Source organism: Lemur catta, chromosome 5 (assembly GCF_020740605.2).
Source record: "Lemur catta isolate mLemCat1 chromosome 5, mLemCat1.pri, whole genome shotgun sequence".
NCBI lineage: Eukaryota > Metazoa > Chordata > Mammalia > Primates > Lemuridae > Lemur > Lemur catta.
Window position 1 is genome coordinate 101,021,211 of NC_059132.1, and position 19,565 is coordinate 101,040,775.

General features: G+C 37.7%; 1 protein-coding gene across 4 annotated transcripts in view; it reads right to left on the minus strand.

Annotated features, from left to right (window-relative positions):
* SNX25 (sorting nexin 25) overlaps window positions 1-19,565 on the minus strand; it is a 104,227-nt gene that overhangs the window by 22,652 nt on the left and 62,010 nt on the right. For 2 of the 4 annotated variants that reach the window (XR_006735414.1, XM_045552391.1), the window contains exons 7-10: window positions 11,752-11,933; window positions 7,509-7,640; window positions 4,703-4,975; window positions 2,281-2,445 (exon numbers count right to left, since the gene is read on the minus strand). Coding sequence is in view for 3 of the 4 variants with exons in the window: in XM_045552391.1 (XP_045408347.1) it covers window positions 2,281-2,445; window positions 4,703-4,975; window positions 7,509-7,640; window positions 11,752-11,933 (752 nt within the window). In the remaining variant the exon portion in view is untranslated. Of the gene's footprint in view, window positions 1-2,280; window positions 2,446-4,702; window positions 4,976-7,508; window positions 7,641-11,751; window positions 11,934-19,565 lie in introns of those variants that run through there. The other 2 variants (XM_045552392.1, XM_045552393.1) reach the window with 2 other exon arrangements.

A 19,565-nucleotide genomic window follows, 5' to 3' on the forward strand; every position in this document is an offset into this window, starting at 1 on the left:
CCTTCCCCAGAAAGCCTAACAGGAACCACTCCTTGTCTGTGCCATCATCCTGTGTTTTATCACCAATAAGGACTGTGCTTATGTTTCATTTTTATGTGAGTATGTTTCAATTCCACAACCAACATGTCTGCACCTGAGGGCAGGTACCAGACTCTGCTTCATTGATTCTTCACCGTGACTAGCACAGTACTGTGCATTTGCTCAACACGTCTGTTACTGAGATTCTTCATGGTTATTGGTTTACTCCCAACATTAAACTAGAATTGGATCATTTGCTTCAGACTCACAGAAATCTCTGTAGAGAAAAAAATAAAACCTAGGCAGTAGATTTCAAGAAATCAGACTAAAAGGCTAACTTCACACCCAGTAGCTAACTGCACTGCTGGTGCAGGATCTGTGAGAGGAGAAGGATGGTTAATCAAGGCCCTGGCTTTCTTTTTGAGGGGAAAAAGTCTGTACCATTATATATGCATGGGAAGATGATCTGATTAATAATTGGATATTTAATCCAGAAAAGTCCTTCTATTACAAAATTGGGGAGGAGGGCATGTGTTCATTGCTGGATTACCAAAACTTTTTCAAGACCAATCTTAACTTTTTAAAAAAATTAACTAATTATTAACTTTTTACCTACATGAATAAAAGGCGTAAAAGGAAGATGATGTCTCCTTCTGGAGAGAAGTATCAGCTCCCTTATATCCTTAGGGTCCTCTGAGCCCTGTACACAACTGCCAGAAGCAGAGTGCTCCCTTGAGCAGCCTGTGCACAATCTGATTTCACAGGCAACGTGGATCAGAGATTAGTGTTCAAATTAAGCTATAATATCACCGAATCTCTCTAAATTTCTTGAGAATTCTTTCACATAGTTATACCTCAGAATGTTTTATTCCATGATTATCATAAGTTCTTTTAAGAGAGGCTGATGTCTTTCAACCAAATGATGAATCGAACAGAAAATAATTCAATGAACATTCTCTAGCCCATCTTTCATACTGCTACCCATAAATACATTTTAGTTTATAATGAGATGAATCCACAATAAACAAGACAACTGTTCTTAAAGAACATGCTATATTGCAGGTATTGATTATCTACCATGCCAGCTAATTCTGTTTATCATCTCAAAGATGCTTGTTCTTGTCCCTACGGAGACCACAGGCTTTCCAAGTTCTATGCGTACTAACTGGGAATGACTCCACATAAGGGAGAGAATGAACCTATTTCTTATGACAACCCAGGAAACCTGGCTATTTGTTTTCAGAGTACGACTAACAATTATTAAAGTGACTTTCACATTAAACTTCCTTTTCCTTCACAATTTTGTAAAAAGATTGCTAGTAACAAAGACCATATGCCTTTGTAGGACTTTTTTCTTTTTTAAAGAAAACGTACTTGTTTAACTAGACAATAACTGGATTATAAATGAATAGATATTTTAACTATAAATTGTTGATAGGCTCATAATACATTGTTTTCCTTACATCTTGTTTCAGGAATATTCTCTTACTACATAAGCATCTGAATGTCCACCAAAGAAGTACTAAAGATGGTTCAAAAGGATTGGGTACATGTTCACAGGAAACCCAATGTGACTCACTGAAATTGTTTTATTCAGAGTTGCTTTCCTGTTGGACTGCTTGAAACCCTCAAACACACATTCAGAAAGTGCCAGAAGAGACCAATTTGGCAGACCAAGAGCATCAGCCACATCCCTATTAGAGAAACCTCTTTGTTGGACTCTAAAGAGGCATAAACACAAAGCAAAAAGCCACACTATAGCTTGGGTTTGAGAAATGCCAATTAGTGAGATGATCTTTACATTTTTAAATTTTCAAATCCTGTTGGCTTTTAGAAAAACAATTTATTTCTTGCATTATTCCATGAGGTTCTCTAAATTGTACTTGCAGTAGTTGAAAAAAAATTTTTTTTTCCCAAAAGATTGTCCTTGTGAATTTAACTTACTTCCAGAAACGACTTTAGCACAAGAGAAAGCTTAACCCCCTTCCCCAAAGGCGCTGCAGGCAAGCCTGACACAAGGAACACAGAGTTCCAGTGGATGACTGAGAAAGAACTCCAAATCATAAAAGATTAAAAACAAATGCTTTCTAATTCTAGCCTAGAAGCAAAAACAAAACAAAACAAAACAAAACAATGGAACTTGTTAACAGTTAAAAAAAATTCTTTTTAAAGAAACTGACACTTCTCAACAGAAACTGAAAACTACTCTACAAAATTAGACAAATGGCAACTTTCAAAGACAACCTTGAAAGCAAAAGTTACCTTCTTGTCAGGTTTTGGTGCATTTTGAATAGAATTTAGAGCTTGCCTTTTATATTCAATTTTCTCATTTAGTTCTCGTAGCTTGTTTACAGCAAAACTGGCTTGTTCATTAATCCGACTGGTACCTTCATCTACAGCTTCCTCACCAGCCTCACATCCTGGACCCTGTGGGGAAAAAGTCACATATCACCATTATCCTATAATGACAGAAAATTTAACATTACCTACTGTATAGATTCTGTATCATGACAATACACTGTTCCAAAGTAATAAAAGAATACTGAAATAGGAAGCTTAAGGCAGACTGCTTTTTCTCAGCAAAGAGAAAAATCAAAGTATTTGGAACCAAAGAAACTGGTAATCAGAATTACACTAAAAAAGGGAAACATTTAACAGCCTAAAGAAAGGGGGGAAAATCCTATGCCATTATTAATTATCCAACTGGTATATCTGTGGAAATCTACATGCAACAAGGGAAGCAACTGAGTTATCTTCTCAACTCCACCTGAATATTCTGTACCTAATCTTTGACAAAGACACCAAGATTTGGCTTCCTTCCAGTCTCCTAAGAATATAAAACTTATGCAAGTCCCTTTAAAAAAAAAACTTTCCAAATTCCCACTAGTAAGAGTATTTTCAGTACATACTTTCTTCAGCCCTTCTCTTGAATATGTATTTTACAAACCAATAGGTAGATTATTTTATAAGTAAAATAGCTAGCATTTGAAAGTGATTTAAGATTTGCAAAGAACTATATAACTTGGAAAAATGTGAATTATCAAACAGCATAGGCATTAGATTCAAGAGCAGCAACAGCATGCAGGGCACTGAAAACAACTGCTGAGAACCATCTCCTGGTTTGTCTACTCCTTATCTAATCTTTCTTCCAGAATTTTTTCTTCTAATTTTTATTAATTGCAACAAATATTAAATTTTTTTCAAAGAAAAATATTGATAGTCACAGAAAACAAGCTGTTTTCCTTTTTTATATGTTCTTTCTACTTGTCTGTAAGTATATACATAATGACATAATTCTATACCTTGTATTCATTTTCATATAATATATATTGCTGGGTATTGAGGGTATTATAGCCTTAAAAAATATAGTTTTTATGGCTGCATTGTGTTCTGTTGCACTGATAATATACTGAAGCATATTCCTATCGATGCTCTTGCTATGGGGTTGATTGTGCTTTTTTGTTATTCCAGATGTACTAAAACAAACTCCATCATGTGTAAACTTTTTTCCTATAGTTTAATTATTTGCTTAGGTAAGTTTCCAAAAGTTCTCATATCTAGAGATTATTTGGACAAAGAGCTAGGAGTTCTCAAAAGGTCAGTAATATATATTAGCCTTCTTTGAATCCTAGGGGAAGGTAGACATTTTTTCATGTTTGTTTACTGTTACATTACATGTCAACCGTTAGTTCAAGCACTTATTCAGTTTATCTGTTGGGTATAAGTGTTTTTATTAATTTGAATAATATCGTTTACAGCATTTGCTGTACTGTTAACAGTTTTAAGTTTTGAAGTAGATAACACAGTTAAAACAAACTGTGACCTATTAAAAATAAAATGCAAGAAGTAGGGATTTTTGGACCAATCACAGTTCAATAATTTTACATGTAAAAAACCAAGTCACAAAACTTTAGAAAGAGTCTAAATGAAGATAACACAATCAACAGTTCAGAGATCACAAGCTGACTTCTAATACCATGAAAAGAGCAAGTACTTGATTCCTTAGGATTAGAGATACAGCGAAATGGGCAGAAAAAAAAATCCAAGATAAATTATAATATTTCCAAGTAAGATGACTTAAAAAAATTTCGTTTTTCTTCACACAAATCTTATAAGCTCTTATAAGCCACTAATAGTAAATGACAGATGGCGACTAGAGCTAATGATCAAGTATACTATATGAAAACTAGACTTAAAGTATGGCTCAGCAAGGTTTCTTTTAGAGCACTTTAATTTCATCTGATTTTTTTAAACTTCAAAATATTTCCTGTAACTCCACCCACATTCCCTTTTTCTCCTCATTTTTCCCCCACCCTTTCTTTATTCTGGGACTGGACTATATGCTACAGATTCTCTTAGCTGGTCTAAGCCACAAATATCCCACCCCACAGACTTGCCACCCTCACTTTTCAAGAGTCAAAGCAGGAGTGAGTCTAAAACAGAGAGAGGGCGGGAGGTCTCTGACTCAATGCTGGCAGGTGGTAGCAAGTAGGTCAGAAGGACAAAAAGGGAAGAAAGAAGTAAATAAGCAGCAGCAAAGTAATTCAAGTTTACTTTTTATTTGATTTAAATTCCTATATATTAAAAGATGAAGGTGTACATTAAATTTGGCTCATATAGTATGAGCCCACCTCATCATCAGCTTATCCACTGAAAAGGGAACAGAAAGTTATATGTGACTCACCGTTTCATCCTTGTTGGGAGTCAACTGTGAGGCTTGTTTTTCTTCCTCTTTCATCATTAATTTTTCATATAGGTCACTGACAATAAATGAAGGGTAATACCTATCCTTTAGGGTCTCATAAACATCTCCCTGGATTTTGCAGAACACTTCAATACCTTTATTTCCCACAAGACATTGCTGGATTTCTTTGTAAAGCGATTTTTCCACAGGTATTTCTTTGCTCTCCACAAAGAAATTCTGATAAATTTCACCAACTAATTGTGGGATTTCATTCTGAAAAGAAAGGAAGATGAAGAAAGAGAGGTAAAGAATATCATCTCTGAGAGAAATTATTTTCCTCTGAATTCTCTGCATTTTAAAGCTGGAAGGAAGACATTTAGGGAAGGACCCTACTGCTGGTACCACGGTGGGGCTTAGGCTTTTGAGTCCCCATTCAGGGCCAAAGGGTAAATGTCAGATTCTGAAAAAACATACAAACAAAAAACCCAACTGATTCCTTAAAATGAATACTTTATGTTAAATACTTAACATGCAATTTCTTTGAAACACTGGAGGGAAAAAAAAAAGAATGAGAACAGGTCTCTTCCTGCAATGGATTCCTTTGCAGGAAATCTCAATTCCACAGGGACAAAATTTATCAGTGAAAACCAATTTGACTTTTTATCTAATATAAATAATTAGAAGTGCCAGTTCTTACCCCAGAAAGTCAGTATCATAATTGTGCAATTTTAAAAAACAAGAAAAATATTCTTCAGAATGATGCCATCCTAATCAAGCTTACATTAGACAGCACAGTCTTCAGCAGTACACGTGGGGCCCCACCAGCCTACTCCGGAAATGCAAACATCTTTTCTGGTTAACATCATCTTTACATTTCCTCTAGAGGCATGTCATTAACTCTAGGAATGTCACACAAAGTTTCAACAAAAGCAAAAAGCAAAGACATACAACTTAATGAATATAACTAATTTAACAAACATCCCAGAATGTTTATATCCAAACCAGTGTTGCTAGGTCAAAATAAGGCTATTTTGAGGAAGCTATAGGCTCTTCCATTGAAATTTTTCAAATTGTCTTCTGTAGTTTAAGAAAAACTCTTTAGATTGCTCTTTATGATAATCTTTTGAGAGCAGCTAGAAGTCATTTGGAGTCAAGCCTGGTAATTAAAACGAGTAATAAAGTTGGCAAATACAATATTGGGTAAAATGAGGTAATTTGTGGCTTGTAAATTAGCAACAACAGGTATTCTTTTTTTTTTTTTTTTTTTTGAGACAGAGTCTCACTCTGTTGCCCGGGCTAGAGTGAGTGCCGTGGCATCATCCTAGCTCACAGCAACCTCAAACTCCTGGACTCAAGCAATCCTTCTGCCTCAGCCTCCCGAGTAGCTGGGACATGCGCCACCATGCCCTGCTAATTTTTTCTATATATATTTTTAGCTGTCCATATAATTTCTTTCTATTTTTAGTAGAGACGGGGTCTCGCTCTTGCTCAGGCTGGTCTCGAACTCCTGAGCTCAAACAATCCGCCTGCCTCGGCTTCCCAGAGTGCTAGGATTACAGGTGTGAGCCACCGCACCCGGCCAACAACAGGCATTCTTAAGAAGATTTAAAAATACTACAAGACTGTATTTAGTTCCTTAACTAATGTGATTTGTGATTTATATTTTAAATTAGTATTCTAGCAACATTCATATACAAACAAGTAATTCAATGTACAAAATGTTCTTTGTGCTTATTTTAATAAATCCCTCAAAATGTTATAGATTGACATAATATAGTACCATATATATATCTATGCTATACATATTATGTTTATAGACATAGACATACATATACAGTTGTACCTTGGTATCTGTGGAGCACTGGTTCCAAGACTTTCCGCAGATACCAAAATCTGCAGATGTTCAAGTTCCTAACATAAAATGTTGTAGTACTTGCACATAAACTATGTACATCCCTCATACACTTTAAGTCATCTCTAGATTACTTATAATACCTAACACAATGTAAATTCTAGGCAAATAGTTATTATACTGTATTTTTTAGGGGATAATGACAAGGAAAAAAAGATCTGTACGTGTTCAGTACAGTATAATTCCACCCCCCCAAATATTTCCAGTCCATGGTTGGTTGAATCCATAGATGTGGAACCCACAGATAAAGAAGGGGGACTGTATACATAAAGATGTGTGTGTGTGTGTGTGTGTGTGTGTGTGTGTGTATATAAAACTTTTAAACACATATTAAGAACTTGCCAAACGCAAAGCACCATGTTTATTCTTGGGTTCTTCATTGCAAGAAGCATGTGTAACCAAAAATGTTTATGTTCTTTTACTGAATCATATTTTAAATGAAATAAAAGTAGTACAAAAAATGCACATTATGATATTAGGAATGGCAATGTTAGGAGACTGAATGTAGGTAACAAGGCCAAATTCATTATAACCGCAATGTGGAGATATATATATATATATATATATATATATATATATATATATATATATATATATATGTTTTTTTTATAGTGTGTTAAAAAATAACTACCTGAAATTAAATTCAATCTTTTGGTACATTTATAAATCTTTTTTTTTCTCTTGACTACACATTTGAAAACATCTTCTGGAAAAATATAATGTAATTTTATTTGCCATTATGGGCTAGAACATAATACCAATATTACATTTGGTTTAAGATATTCTTTTATGTATCCTTATCTTTCAGCTTCACTGAGAAAAACAGATACACTGCCTCACAGGAAAGTTTTCACCAGCTACTGATTAATATTCCTTTGAGCGTATATACACCACCTTGTTAGCATTCTTCAAATGTTCCACAGACTCCCAAAAACTAATCAGAGTTCTCTTGTCCATCCTTTCCATGTACCTTCGAAAGTGCTCTCTGTAGAAAGTATTGGCCAAGATATCCTCAAATTGAAGAATCTATTAAGAGAATTTAAGAAAAAGTTTTTAAAAATCAAATTTTAAATTATCAGTTTGCTTTAACTTCCAATGGACTCATTTCTATGTTTAGGAAAAGATGCATTTTTTTAAGGTCATAGCCAATACAATACAGTACCTCTGGGTAAATTGATATCTCTTCTATCACCTTCCTAAATTTTAAATGGAATAAAGCTTATTGAATTTTCAAAATGCACATAACCAAAACATCAATTTTCTATTAATCATTCACTCATTTAACAGCAATTTATTTGGTATCTGCTTGGTAGCAGGTACAGTTCTAGGAAATGAAACAGAAAAAAATTCCTGCCCTATGGGATGTACATTGTATTCTAAAAGCAGTAAGTGCTAATAATAGGAAAATTGAAGAGAAATGTATAAAATACCAGGAAACTATAGTTTGTTTGGCATTTTTGCTTTCCAAATTATTTTTACATAATTGAGGAATCTAAAAATGATTTTATATCTTGCCTTTTTGTTTACAATATCACATTCATTAAAAAATCTCTTGTAAGCATCACTTTAATTGGTCCATAATATTCCACTATATGGGTACTAAAATCAACTCATCTACTCTTTTGTTTACTATTTTGCATACTGAGAGAAAAAGAAAATGCAACCTATCTAAAGACATTGAAGGAACAATCTTGAGTATGGACTGCTGTAATAAGAGAAAGCAGATGACCTTCACGATACCTCATGACTCAATTAATTAAGAGAAATGCCTCAAATTAATTCAGATGGACTTTAAGGCTCATATCCTTAGTTATGAATTAGTAATAAAAAATTACATCTAATAAGTGGAGCTCAAATGCAATTAAATAAAAACTTGTATTTTGAAACTTTTTAAATTAATATTATGGCAGTTGGTAAATTTCCAGAAATGTTACTGTAAGCTATTTATAAAATCAAGAGCATACAATCAATGTATTACACTCAACTCTTCCACCAACAATAAGCCCTCGCTTAATCTGTTTTGTGGGCAGAATAGAGAAGGTACTTTCTCACAACTTCTGGTAGCTAATTAAAGGAGATGGACATTCCTTCCTGTGGATTATTAATAATTAGTTTCCATAAGTATTTCAGACCACTGGTATTCAGTTAGTTTACTAACTTTGGGACATCATAACATCTGTCTTTACTTTGTGTAAACCCTACCAGTGAAGCATTTGAAGTACAAATCCTAACTGTATATGCTCCAAAGAGGTTTAAAGGAACCCTATCAGCGCTGGCTAGGGAAGAAGGGCCAACAACTCCAGCATCAACAAAGAGTGTTGGGAAATTTTTCACACTCAAGTTTAGAGACCTGGACTACATTCAATAGTGTTTATTTTGGATAAGCTATGGATCAAATAAATAGACTGATATGAAAATTGGCCTTAAAGAAAAGGTCAGACATTTACTGCCACTGATTTCCAACCTCCATATATTTTCATTTCCTCTACTCCCTTTATTTTTCCTCAAACTCTTCCATATTTCCATTTTGGGGCCATTTGGGGGGTGCTACCTTATTAAAAAAAATAAGGCAATACAGATTTTTGGTTTTCGTATTGGGATGAAAACAAAGCAAGATAGGACGGCAACACTGTACAGCTAAAATTGCTCAGGCTGTGTCAAACCTAGACATCCCTAGGTTTGAATCCTGATTCCGCTACTTTCCAGTCCCGGGGCTCTATATCACTCCATCACTCTGAGCTCCAGTTTCTTTATCAGTGAAATGGAGATAATACCACTTCTGTGAGATACATAATAGCTGTTGTGAATTACAACAGACAACAACAAAAGCTAATCAAGAAGAGTCTGAACCAGGATTTTTGGCCAAGAGAGAGAAGGCACTGGCAGGTACCAAAAAATCAGAATAGTTAAGAGGTCACTTTCTAGTTGAGTAAATATGGATGAAAGGATTAGCAGTGGATTTCAACTGGGGTCAAAAGAGATTACAAAAGGTGCAAAAAAATATTTGTGGGTGATGGATACTATCTTGATTGTGGTGATGGTTCCATGAGTATATACGTATGTCAGGATTTGTCATATTGAACACTAAACGTGTAGTGCACTGCATGTCATGATATCTTAATAAAGCTGTTTAAAAAATAGATATTCCATCAAGGCTTGATAATATCATTGCAAATAAATGAAGTATGCAATGTTTACACTAAGGATCCACTGTCAGGAGAATTTATCTTGAAATTATTTTTCTATTTATACATTGCTTGAGTTGATTTATTAATACTAATACTTTACTAAAAACTTTTCTGTCTAGGGTCATGTGGGACATCAGTCTATAGTTTTCTTTCCTTATAATCTTTTTCTCTGGTTTAGTATCAAAGTTATGCTCACCTCCTATGATGAGTTGAAGAGTTCCCTTCTTTTCCATTTTTTGAAAGAGTCTGGTTAAGATTGGTATTATTTATTCCTTGAATGTTTAATAGAATCACCAGTGAAATGATCTAAGCCTGGAATTTTCTTTGTGGGAAGGTTTTTAATTATGGATTAATTTTCTTTAATACAGATTGGGTTATTAGATTTTCTATGTCTTTTTGAATCAAATTATCTCATATCTCTACTGGATCACTTACCTTTTTATTTTATAATTATATGGGACTCTTCAAGAACAGGGATTATTCATTTTATATCTTAGTACCCAGCACCATAAGTAAGGGATTGTGGGCCCTCAATAAATGTCTGCTGAATGATGAATGAACAAATGAATGAATGAATAGGACATAAGACAAAGACCTCATCTATGAGAAATGTGGCTAGAAATTTACTAAGAAGCCAAAAGCTGAGGAGGAGAAGGCAGAGAGGCAGTATTCAAACTATCAAATCTACTCTCTCTCTGAAGTTCACCAAAATGTGAAGTTTCTACTTTGGACCACAAAGCCAAACTCTCAGAAAGGTATATTTACTGACAGAAAAATAAACAGACCTCCAGTGGTTAGGGGACCCTTCCATAGGACAAGAGTTCCTTCGAGCTGCATTTGCACCACTGTGTAAGATGCTGCAGAACTCTGGCCTATGCTGGGTTGGTCCAAAGATGGGGCAAAGAGCTTCCTGAAGCAGCTCTGATGAAGAGTAGGGGAGAAACAAGTAAGAAGGTAAAGACTCATCACTGGAACAGGAAGGCAGGGGAAAGTCACGGAGAAGCAGCCGAACTCAAACTGAGAGCGGAACAGGAAAAGATTAGAAGACTAAAAATCAGAATGGGTGAGGTTAGAGGTTGTAGCCAGGGTTAAACTATTAATATACTGATGGTGGCTTCCCTGTGACTAAATGACACATTACGAAAAGAGAGGTTTGGCATTTGCCTTGAGGTCCTGTTCCCAGAGGTACAGCCAAGCTCCTGATGGGGTGTTGTGGCTGTTTCCTTCCATCCTAGTATGCCCAAGGTCTTGGAAGACAAGCTTGGCCCTTTAGAGTTAGGACAGGTACTAAAGTAGGGCCAGAACACTTTCCTGAGCTCCATGATTGAAGGACTTAGTATCAACAGACAGTCCAAAGTTTTGTTGTACAAAAACAGTCATTGAAATATTATGGTTTAGTGAGAAAGAACTCAGATTTGTGAACCAACCATGTCTGTTTTTTTTTTTTTTTAAGTCTAGTTCTGCCTCATTTTTCAGGTGATGAAATGGTACATTTAATTAACTTGCCTAAGGCCACACAGATAGGAAAAAGCCAAGTATGTTTCATAGCATTGTGACAAGAGTCAAGTAAAATAACTTCTAACACGCCTACTACTTCATAGGTGGTCATTTCTATCCAATTGATAATGAGTAATTTATTCGACTCCTATAAATATAATATGCTCTTCTAGGACTGCAGGAGGACAAAGGAGAAATGGAAAAACATACATACATATATACGCATGCACACCCCCCCCCACGCCTACCTACCACACCTATTACCTACCATTCACAGAAGTCAAGGACACCAAGCAGTGTAGTTCTTTGACTCAAAAGTAAATATATGAATCCACAGTTATGGAGCAGGTGTCTTAAGTTAAATACTAAAAAGTTAAAAGACTGTGTATGTGGTTATACTGGTGTTTACAATAAACTTGAGATGGTCAAAACAAGAAACTACAAAGTTCTACCTTCTGGCTTTGAGGCCCTTCCCCCTCATCCAAGGTCCCCTCCTCTTGCTGGTCATAGGCAGGGCCTCCCAGGGTCCGGATTCTCTTCTCACACTGCTTCTTTGCCACAGTCAGTTGGTTAATGTACCTTTTCATATTCCTGGCCCTCAGGAGATCGGCTTTCATTGCAGCAGTTTCTTTACCTTGAATAGGAGTGATGAACAGTCCCCCGTCAGAGGACAAGGCATAGAAGAGGGAACACAACAACTCTGAACCATATCAGTGTCTGATGTGGTACATTTTGAACAACAGTGGATACTAAACAGAATCATAGCATAGAATTCATGATAAATACATATACATACACTCCCCAACACAAACACCCATAATTTCTAAATATACAACTGACAAATGTTACTCAAGCATAAAACACTTTTTAAAAAAACCTCTGTACACATACACTCACAAATCGATGTGCAAGTGTATGCATATACATATATTTAATAGCTTTATATGTATGTATACAGATGCAAATTCATGTATAAGCATGTATAGAGATTCTAACCCAGGCTTCTTTTGAGGAAATGATATTCAAACAAATATGAATACTGGAGTAGAATGTGGCAGACAGAATAGCCAGTGTGAAAGTGAGAACCTGTGGCAGGAAGAAGAACAGAGCTCGGGAGGAACTGAAAGAAGGCAAATACAGCAGATGCAAAAGGAGCTGGAAGATCCAGAATGAATGGTTTAGGAAATGGATGCAGCAGATTCCTCTTTAAAAATCCTCCTCTGAATTCTCTGAATCACAAGTCAGAAGTGCTGTACTTTAAAGAATGCATAAGGTTTGACAGGGGAAGAGGAAAGGAGGAAAGGGGAGAGAAGGAAGGAGGAGAGAAAGAAGGGGAAGAGAAAGAGGGAACTTTTGCCTGTACAGCACAAGCTGGCTTGTCCACAGACTTCTCACGCTATTTTGGAAGCATTATCCACTCCAAGGTCTGGTTCTTAGTTTAGAAATTAAAATGTTAAATACACTCAAAGTTGATTGAATCTCAAACTCAAGTTACTAATTTATTCATTCTTTCAGTAAAGAATCACTGTCCATTATGGTGTCAGTCTTGGTGCTCTGTGTTGCGGATACAAAGGAGAATAAAACATACAGTCCGTCCTCCCTACTGGGGAGTTCTACATCCTTGAATTCAGCCAACCACAGGTCAAAAATATTTGGCAAAAATCCCACAAAACAATAAAATGTAATGATACAAAAATAAAAAAAATACAAAGACTAGCTGGAAGACTATTGCAGTGATGCACAGGAGGGAGGGAGGTAGTGATGGCCTATACTAGGGTCCTGGAAGGGCGGCAGAGAGGACTGGAGATTTGAGAACGGCAGACTCAATGACTGCCTAGGTAGGTTGAAGGGCAGTTTGCTACAGAATTAAAAGGAAAAAAAGGTGTCAACTGTGGTTCCTAGGTTCCCAATATGAGCAGTCATGGGGCTGGTGAGGCCAATTACTGAATCAGGGAACACTACTGTTGCCAAGATCACTGGTGACCTCTGTGTCAAAACCAGCAGAGAGCTTTCAGTAGAGTCTGCCTTTACAGTTAGATTAGAATCCTGGCTCTGTTACATGCAAGCTGTATGGCCTTGAGCAAAAAGTTTTTAAAATTTCACTTAAAAACAATTACAATGGTTTGTTTCCTTAAGTTGACATTATATAATTTAAAGCAAAAAACTCATACAAAATTAATTTTTTAAAATGACTAAATATTGAGCATTATGTGTGGAGAACAGGCTGGGTTAAAAAAAGGCGTTTTTTATTTTTTTTAAATGGGAGACAACTGAGCTGGTTTTAACAAACCAGTTAAAAGTAAAGAAAGGTGATAAGGAATGGAATCCAGAAAACAGGTGATGAGGTCAGCTTTGGAAAAAGGCCAACTTCTCATGCATGTAGATACGGGGAAGTTTACAGACTGGGGGCCCAAAGCTGGGGCAGTTCTTCTCACATGGATTCAGTTTTCTCCCAGTGGTGAGTGAGGCTGCCTGCGTGGAGTGAGAGCATGAAGGGTGAGTGATCAGAGGCCTGAGGAAAGGGAAGTGTAGGATCCACTGTGGAGAGCAAAAGAGAAAGCTCACTTCGGAAACTCAGAAGAATCATGAGGCATGTCCAGGGCCCAGGTGACTGCTAGAGAAATGTAAATATTCTGATTTAAATAAGGTGACTACATATTTGGCAGCTCAGATCACACTCTCTGGAGATGAGTCATAATATACTCGGCTTAGATCTGGAACTACCAATAATAAAAGAAGAGGGTCTGTGTTTTGTTTCCTGGCTCCCTAGCAGTGCAATCTGAGTAATGTTCTGCACATAGGCAGACCTCCAATTCCCTAGCATGATCACTACCTCTCTCACGTCCACTCAGTCAAACGTACAAATGCATAAAACAGTACCTAGGTCAGCTGAACACATTAGCTGAGAAAACTTAGACATAGTATTATAAAACAATTTTATCTGTCAGAAGCAGCTTTTCCAGTACTTATCACAAAGGGTCATAGTCAGACTTCAGGTTCACAGATGACCTTGCTGGAGATGATCTGTCAGATGTTATAGGATGTTTTTCCACATTTGTGTGCTGGGGAGACATTTTCATTTGACTTCAATAATGGTTTCTGAACTTGTGCTATGCGTGGTTAATGGAGAGACTCTGACCAAAGGACTCACTAACTTGGTATTTATCTCAACAGGAAAAAACAGAATCTCAGAGTTCCATAAAGAGGGGATTATGAATTAATAAAGGGGGGGAATATGAATGAATCTACTGCAAACTAAAATGCTTTGTGAGTGTACCTAAAGAAATGCATGCTTGGAAGAGCTAATTTTTAAGGGAAATTTTCACTTTTTAAACATATATCCTTAAACTCTAAATTCTGTATATAACATTTTAAATTACCCTAAAATTCAGGGACAAAATTTGCCTTTTATATTAATAAAACAAACCTAGACTTCAATTTTAATTTTGTGTTAAAACATGCTAATAAAGAGACAGACATATACAGGAGGAAACTGACACCCATTTATCAGCCACCATATTCTTTTTTCACCAAGAAAGCTTAAAGGCCTTTCTAAAGGGACAAAAACTAGAAGCAAATTCCAAACAGAAGGAAGAAAGAAAGAGAATAAACCTTTCCCTAAAACCCAGCTGCAAGGCTCAGAAGAATATTCTCAAGTTCCCCTTGAATGTCGCCTGCTCACGCGAATGCATTCTGTTTGTTAACGGCAATACAAAGCCATTGTCTCATCACAAAGCTTGTTGCTAACAAATGCAACAGCAGCTTGTTGCTTAGACAGTTCTGTTTATTTTTTGCCTCAGAAAACTAATACCACGTTCAGAGTTAAATGACTAACATGGAGCTCATGCAGCCCATGCTGCTGGCATGCGAAAATCCTTGTAAATCCAGCGATGCAAATGAATACATTTCTTTGTGGCCTTAAAACCCATTCACCCAAGAATATTCATGTCAAGAAAAGTATAGGCGAGTGGGTACGCGACAACACAGAGACCCAGCGCAAACTAGTCCTGTGGCTGTTTCTCTATAGAGTCTTAAGTAGCAACAGTATGCATTGTTAGAAACCGGGTTAATTACACAACATTTAACCTAGTTTAAAAAAGAAGTGGCAGTGAGACACTAGACAGCAGTGGCTCTTTAAACTGGTACCTAGATGGACAAACAAGTGATATAATATTCCAAGGCAATTAATTATAAACATTTACTGTTTTTTTCCTTCTAGATAGTCTAGATTCCACTGAGATTAGAACAAAAGGAAATGGGTTGATTTGCTGAAAAAGACATTTAGATTAGACATTAGGTGAACCCTTTTGGGTGTAACACATTACGATGGAAATATGAACAACATCATAGAAATGCTTTTTGCTATAAATCTTCTGCCCATGATATAATTCTTCCTTAAGCAAGTGAAGTAGCTTGCAGTTAAACAAAAACACCAGGGGACAACAGTTAGGTGCTATTTCTGAAAAGGCAACAGAAAGTGAAGTAACTTATAGTGCAAACTGATGACTCCAGAAATAGTACAAGTATAGCTGGATTAAAAAGGCACCACTGTGTTTTCTAGGTATTAAAAAATGCCAACTGTAGATACTTTTCTTCTCTTATAGCATGCTATTACATTCCAAGCACATCCTAACAGCAGCATCCTCAGCAGACTGACTGAGGAATTTAATGGGTAGCATAGAGTAGGGTTTCTCACCCTTGGCACTGCTGACATTGTGGGCAGGATGACTCTGTGTGGTGGGGGCCGTCCTGTGTATTGTAGGCCGTTTAGCAGCATCCCTGGCCTCTACCACTAGATGCCAGTAGCATCCCTTCCCCCAGAGATGACAACCAAAAATGTCTCCAGAATGTTGTTAAATGTCCCCTGGGAAGCAAATTCCCCCCTCCCCACTGCCACCCAGCCCCACTGTGAAGTACTGACACAGAGGTACAGCCTCTGTGACCATGAAGAGGACATGGCCACACACTCCTCCCCCTTCCCCGACTCCTCAACACGGGTTCTCTTCTCCACTCTCTCCCCAGATGCATAGGTTTTCTTGCAAGACCCAGGCCACCAACATAAGGAACAGGGACTTCCTCATTAGAAAATGCTGGGCCTGCATTCCTCAACCTGTACGCACACTACCGGACTGGCCAACTTCTGAATCTTTCTTGTACATTTAACTACAAGTTTTACTAAATCTGCTTGACAGAAGAGTTCAAGAAACGAGTATATATTTACTTAGGGACTAGTTAAGATTCAAAATGAGAAAATGGGTACTTGACTTCTTAACACGAAGCTGGCAGCAATTCTCAGTCATGACCAATCATCACAAAGTGCTTCAAAATTACCTGGAAATCACCTCAAAAGCTGCCCAGGAACTCAAGAAATATTTACCTTACTTTTCAAGTTGAGGCCGGTATGTTCTTTTTTTAAAAGAACAAATGGGATTTTCTTATCACACCAAACACCTGAAATTCCATAGTTTAAAGTGTCACTCCACTTCAGTGCAAAGTATATTTGAAGAATAAGCAGAAATCATAGCAGGAGTTGATGGCGGCAGAACCACTCACTTTATAATGGAGAAGAGTAGAGACCTCACAGACCTTGTGCAGCCTAGTCAGGGTATGCCTACTGCATGCCTTTTCTTTCTTTCCTTTAATGTCACAAGTGCTAGAACTTCTAGCACTTCCTTTGGTTTAAGGCCCTCCAACAGGCTTGCAATACAGATTTAAAGGAATAATATCATATCAATCAAATCCACATATAAAATTACAAGCAGAACCCTATTCCCAAATTAGCACTGTGAGTTGAACAGACTTGAGATACACACTTAGAGCACAGGTCTAGCCCATACAATGTTTGAGTTTTGAGCACGACTCTCATAGCATCTACCTGTGTGAATCAGCAGCACAGCAGAAAGAGTCCGGGACTAAAATCACAAGACCTGGGTTCAAGCTCTGGATCTGTGTATAACTAACTAGCTCTATTCAAACCAAGTAAGTTGTTTAACATCTCTGGACCTGAACTTCATTTGTATAAAAGACAGGTGTTAGAATATGCAATGACTAAAGTTTTCTTGGGGAAGAGAGTGGGGGTAGAGTTGGCTATACAATCATGACACTATAAAGAGCATAATGTAAGTGCCTGAGCCCTTAGTTTTCCAACACAGAGGACAGATGGGGGCTGGGTGGTGATACTGGGGAAGAAGTACTGACAGTAAGAAGGCTGGGCAGGGAGGGAGCCTGAGATCTGGTTTTAGTCCATTCGGACTGCTCTAACAAAATACCATAGACTAGGTGGCTCATAAACAACAGAAATTTATTTCTCACAGTTCTGAAGGCTGGGAAGTCCAAAACCAAAGCACTGGCAGATTTGGTGTCTTCTTAAGGGGCAAGGCAGCTCTCTGATGCCTCTTTTATAAGGGCGTTATTAGGAAAAACCAACTCAAACTGTGTTTTTCCTCTGTTCTCACAGCACAACAATCAACACAGAAGACTGCTGTGACCCAGTGTGTGGGAGTTTTTCCCCCCTTACATCAAGCAGCAGACACCAGCTAGGTGCCCTCTAATTCAATTCTGACACTATCTATCTGGAGATAACCTCAAATCCCACAGGTGGATGCCTGGTCTCACAAGACCGCCCCCCTTTCGGATACTAGTCACAAGTCTGGGCCTTGGGAACTTCTGACCAACCAGCTTGAGGTTCCCAGACCCCCTCTTTGGGTTTGATTAATTTGTAGAGTGGCTGGTTTATTATAAAATATATTACAAAGGAAACAGATGAAGAGATGCACAGGGTGAGGTACGGGGAAAGGGGTGCAGGGCTTCTAGGCCCTCCCTGGGTGCGCTGCCCCCAGGAACCTCCATGTGTTCAGCTATCCAGAAGCTCCCTGAACCCTGTTCTCTTGGGCCTTTTATGGACACTTCACTGGATAGGCATGATGGAAGACGTCAAATGTCAAAAAGGGCAAAAAGGGCCTCTCTGTGCATTCCTTCCTCCAGGGTATGGGGCAGGACCCTCTGGAACGAGGGTCTTATGGCCCACAATCAGATTACAGTTCTGCCTTGGGCAGGTGAAAGGAGGACAGGAGAAATTAAGAAAGAGAAATCCTATTTCCTGAGGCCTGCTTCTGAGGCCTAAAATGCCCCAACATTGTAATAAAAGACTGTAACAACGGTTATGGGAGTTATAAGCCAGGAACTAGGAACAGAGAGCAATATAAAAATATAAATGTAAATATAACATATAAATATAAATATATATCTCATAATATCATAGTCACTAATCCCATTCATGAGAGTAGAACCCTCATTACCTAATCACCTCCCAAAGGCTCCATCTTCTAATACTATCACCTTGGTGATTAGGTTTCAACATGTGAATTTGGGGAGGCACACATATTCCAATCATAACATGTCTTTTGTAAGTTTAGGTCATTCAAATCAGTTAGGAACGGTCTGTATCACTTTACTGCTATGCTATAAAATCAGATCACATCAAAGTATTAGAAAAGATCCCAAGAGGTCCACTAGAGTCCACAGATCAGCTAGCTTACTTCTTTCAGGCAGGGACACCTTTAAATTCTAGATTGGACAAAGAAGCTACATAATATCATTAAAAAATAATTCCTGGCCAGGCACAGTGGCTCACACCTGTAATCCTAGTACTCAGGGAGGCCGAGGCAGGAAGATCCCTTGAGTTCAGGAGTTCAAGACCTGCATGAGCAAGAGCAAGACCCTGTCTCTACTAAAAATAGAAAAATTAGCCAAGCATGGTGGCATGCTCCTATAGTCCCAGCTACTTGGGAGGCTGAGGCAGGAGGACCACTTGAGCCCAGGAGTTTGAGGTTGCAGTGAACTATGATGATGACATCGTACTCTAGCCAGGGTGACGAGGGAGATCTTGCCTCAAAAAAAAAAAAAAATCCTGGCCAGGCACGGTGGCTCATGCCTGTAATCCTAGCCCTCTGGGAGGTCGAGGCGGGTGGATCGATCAAGGTCAGGAGTTGGAGACCAGCCTGAGGGAGACCCCATCTCTACTAAAAATAGAAAGAAATTATCTGGACAACTAAAATATATATAGAAAAAATTAGCCGGGCATGGTGGCGCATGCCTGTAGTCCCAGCTACTAGGGAGGCTGAGGCAATAGGATTGCTTAAGCCCAGGAGTTTGAGGTTGCTGTGAGCTAGGCTGATGCCACGGCACTCACTCTAGCCCAGGCAACAAAGTGAGACTCTGTTTCAAAAAAAAAAAAAAAAAAAAGAAAAGAAAAAAGAAAAAAAAG